Genomic DNA, 4,184 nt, shown 5'->3' on the forward strand with positions numbered 1-4,184 from the left:
TTAATACAAAGTATGAGATTATAAAAAAAAACCATTGTGGCTCAGTCAAGTGTCAGCTCAGTAATGTATGTGGCTTTGAGAAAGCACAGCAATTAAAAGGCTATTCGTTTTGTTTTCGTATTATTGTTGTGATCTTTTGGACTAATGTGACAACAGTATGTCGTACACTGTTTAGAGACCAACGGAGGGACCAGCGATGACGAGTCTGAAGGACAGGCATATTGGATACGCTTGGATACAATTACCATACATTATTTGCTTGTTTTTTTATTGCACTAGTTGTTATTGTTGATTTGTTTCAGGTTTTAAATAAATGTATTTATATTCAGTTCATTAATTTCATCATTTCGTGAATCCCACCTTCCCTTCAGTCTTTGTCCAAACCCCCAAACACATGTCAGTCAGAAATTTTCCTTCAAGCCCTGATTTCAGCTTGCGGTCCGTCATTCAGCGATCTTCATTTAAACTCCACAACCTGCGATGTACCGTCTCAGATCTTGGTTCTTACAACGTCTACGCCAGCCCACCCTAAGAAAGAGATTAAAAACATTTCAGTCATTTATTTGGCCAGGTTCTTTCTGTGAGTTTATTAAAGGGCCCGTATCCTATATTTCTCATGTATTTTATTTTCCCCCCTATTTTCCATTTGTGATGTTTATGTGGTTTTATGTGCCGAAATCAGTCTAAATTCATTTTTACATTTTCCAGCTTCTCTTTATCCCTTTAGAACTGGGGTCTTCAGCTCTGGTTCTGGAGACCCAGTGTCCAGCACAGTGTAGTTTTTTTAATTGCTCTAACTCACCTGATTTAACTCATTTGTTAATTGGCAGGTTTGTTGCATGTATTTTGAGTTGGTCAATGACCAGTCTGTGCTGGACACCAGCCCAGGACTGGATTTGAATAAAAATAGGCTTTTTTGATACCATGTTTTTAAGATTGATAAATCACCCTGGAAAAGGATGGCATGACCACTCCAGGTGAGGAGAGAGGAGCTGCCCCAGGTGGAGGAGTTTAAGTATCTCGGGATCTTGTTGATGTTGTGATGGGAAGAGGGATGGTGAGATCGGCCGCAGGCTGGGTCAGGTGGCAGCAGTAATGCGGTCACTGTACCGGACTGTAGTGGTGAAGAGGGAGCTCAGCCATATGGCAGAGTTCTCTGTTTACCGGTCAGTCTACATCCTGACCCTCACCTGTGGTCATGAGCTTTGGGTAATGACCGGAAGAATGAGATCATGAATACGAGTGGCGGAAATGAGCTTTCTTTGTAGGGTGGTGGGCTACACTTGATAGGGTGAGGAGCTCAGTCATCCAGGAGGAGCTCGGAGTAGAGCCGCTACTCCTCCGCATTGAGAGGAGCCAGTTGAGGTGTTTCGGGCATCTGATCCGGATGCGCCCCTGGACACCTCCCAGCGGGGGTTTACCAGGCACAGCCTACTAGGACAAGACCCTTTGGGTTGCCCTAGGACCTGCTGGAGGGATTATATCTCCAAGTCGGCCTGGGATCGGCTCGGGGTCTCCCGGAATGAGCTGAAGGAAGTTGCAGGGGACAGGGTCGTCTGTAATTCTCTGTTCTCCCTACTGCTACCGCGACTCCCTCTGGATTAAGTGGTTTAAGATGATGATGGTGATGATGATAAATAGCCTGTTCTGGTTTTGTGACATAACAAAAAATTAATTCAAAGCAGGCCTTTTTTCAGTTTAGTTCCCATATATGGACTGCAGGGACTGGAGAGTGGATGGTATGTTTTGAAACTTTAACAGTGGTTGCCTAGCAACATCAAACTCTTCTATTTAAAGACAAAAGCGTTTTTTTTCACGATACGGGCCCTTTAAACCTGATTATTTGGTCTTACCACGCTGAGATGCCCTGCCGAGTCACTATGGTCTTGGCACAGCGTATGTCAGCGGAGATGTCATCAGTCAGTAGCTCTGTCGGAGGACACAAGGATGAAGATTAGGTTACGTGAGTCTCATCCATGTTACACAAAATATGGAGTGGAATTTGAGCAAGAACTGCATGGTGGTTTATGTTAATGTGTCATTGTCCACTGCATGTCATTACACATGTATTATTACATAATGCTTAACTGTTCACACTGGGCCTCGTTCACCTACCGTTCTTAAGAAATTTTCTTCTTAAAACCCACTAACGCAGTTTTGACGGAGATTCTGAGATTCACCATGTTGTCTTATCTGGGATTTGTTCTTAGGTAAGAACAGAATCTACACACACTCAAGAGCACAAAGGCGAGAACAGTTCTGCGCTTTAAGAACACGTCATGAATCTGACGGAGACTTTTTCTTAGGACTTTTCTCAAGAACACACTTAAGAACAAACTTAGGAACATATTAGAGAATGAGGCCCAGTGTTTTAAGAAATGTTCTTACGGCTGCAGGAGATTCGACAGTTGTTTTTGCTGGGGAACTGGCCATTAGAACACCACCAGCGATTGTTGATCTGAAAAATGCCGTAGTCCCTCGAGCCGTCAGAGTTTCTGTTGATGGTCTGAGTGTTGTAGCTGGACTCTGCGTTGACTAAACAAACCCCTACAGATGAAGGAGTAAAATGTACACTGTTTAAATGATCATGAACAGTTGACTTAATATGAATTCATGAGTTTTTTAATGAAAATAATAAAAGTAAGGCAAGTTTAGCTGTGCAATGAAGCAACTTACAAATCTTGTGATTTGAGGTGTTTCATAATCTAATCTACATGCAGCGCAGTTGATTATTGCTGCACGACAGTTTAAACTCCACCTTCTTTTAAGAGGAACTCGCTCCAGCTGAGGCCGTTTTTGCATTTCAACATCTTAGTAGATCTTTCAGAAGAAATTTAGTGTTTTGTACGCTGCTGTTATGCTGTATGAGTGAAACATTTAGCTTTCATTGCAGTTACATTCATGGCATTTAGCAGGAGCTAATATCCTTTGCACTTTGTTGTCCACTCAGAAAATACATCCCTAGCTAATTCTTTTAAACTGTATATACATTATTCCTTTCTTATTGCCCTTTTAAAACGTGTATTTTTCTGAATTATTTTAGTAACAAAATATAGCTGAATATAAAATGTACATACCCTCCTGATTTACTTACTTAACACTATATTTGTTTACAGTGCTGTTCCATAGCAGAGCTGTGGTTTTCTTAACATGGTTCATGAACCTTACTGCACTTTACTGCACCAACTGTTCATTCATATATGTATATATCCCTGCTGTCGGAAGAAAACCTGGTATCTCCATTTTAGTCGTTTTTCAGTTTTTGACATAATTTGAAAATGCCTGTAGTCCTCTCACATTGTGTGTAAATTTCATGATGAATGGACCAAAAGAAACGACCCAAAATGACTTCGAAAAAAGTCTGGTTCCATTGACTTACATTAAAAGTAAAGCAGGTTTTTTCCTTCTCCTGTAAAGTTACCATTTTGGAGATACGAGGTTTTACTCCGACAACAGCGATTATTATCTGCTCCACTGAAATAATAGATGTTGTACTGTTAATGTACTAGAGTCAGATGCGTACACAGTGCGTCATGGTGTAGGTTTTCCCGTACAATGGAAACACAATACACAATAAACACAATAAACAAATCCAAATGTTTAGGTTTTAGGTCTGTTCCTCTAAAGGAGAACAAAATGGAGAAAGCTCAAATGAACTGCTAAGCGTTTGGATTTGGAGTGTAATTGAAAAGACTCTTGGAGCACTCACAGTTAGCCAGACTGACGCCTCTGAAGCCGGACATTCCTGCCGCTTTCAGCGTTCTCGCGAGCTCGCATCGGTTAAACCGCTTGGCACTGGCCGCCGCCGCCAGCAGAACAAGGAGCACCCAAATCTTCATTGTGCTGCAGGAAGAGGATGAATGTCTGGAAGTGTCACTGAGCGTTGTGTGTGTTCTGTCTTGCAGCTCTCAGTGATATACATATTTATATACACCCTTTGAGCAACTTATCGGAATTCTTTCTGGAACTTCCTTAAAGTGAATTCCTGGTTGGATTGTTGTATTTTATTATAGTCAACTGCTTCCTTGTCTGGCCTCATTGGACAAATTGCGCAGAATATATGGCTCTTATTTAATTTATAGTTTGAAAATCACAGCACTTCTGATAAGCATTTAGAGATAAAAAGATCTCAAACTGTTCTTGGTCACAAACTGCACGTGTATGTGTGGCTGTGAAGCAAAGGC

The 4,184-nt window shown here is 41.4% G+C and overlaps 1 protein-coding gene across 1 annotated transcript; it reads right to left on the reverse strand.

Annotated features, from left to right (window-relative positions):
* Window positions 1-267: 267 nt before the first annotated feature.
* LOC118798197 (lysozyme C-like) lies at window positions 268-3,929 on the reverse strand. Its single transcript, XM_036557568.1, has 4 exons — window positions 3,710-3,929; window positions 2,389-2,547; window positions 1,854-1,929; window positions 268-528 (listed from the first exon to the last, which is right to left on the reverse strand). The coding sequence occupies exons 1-4, from the start codon at window positions 3,837-3,839 to the stop codon at window positions 462-464; spliced, it is 432 nt and encodes a 143-aa protein (XP_036413461.1). The 5' UTR covers window positions 3,840-3,929; the 3' UTR covers window positions 268-461.
* Between the last annotated feature and the right edge of the window lie 255 nt (window positions 3,930-4,184).

This window comes from Colossoma macropomum, unplaced genomic scaffold, assembly GCF_904425465.1.
Source record: "Colossoma macropomum unplaced genomic scaffold, Colossoma_macropomum, whole genome shotgun sequence".
Taxonomy (NCBI): Eukaryota; Metazoa; Chordata; class Actinopteri; order Characiformes; family Serrasalmidae; genus Colossoma; species Colossoma macropomum.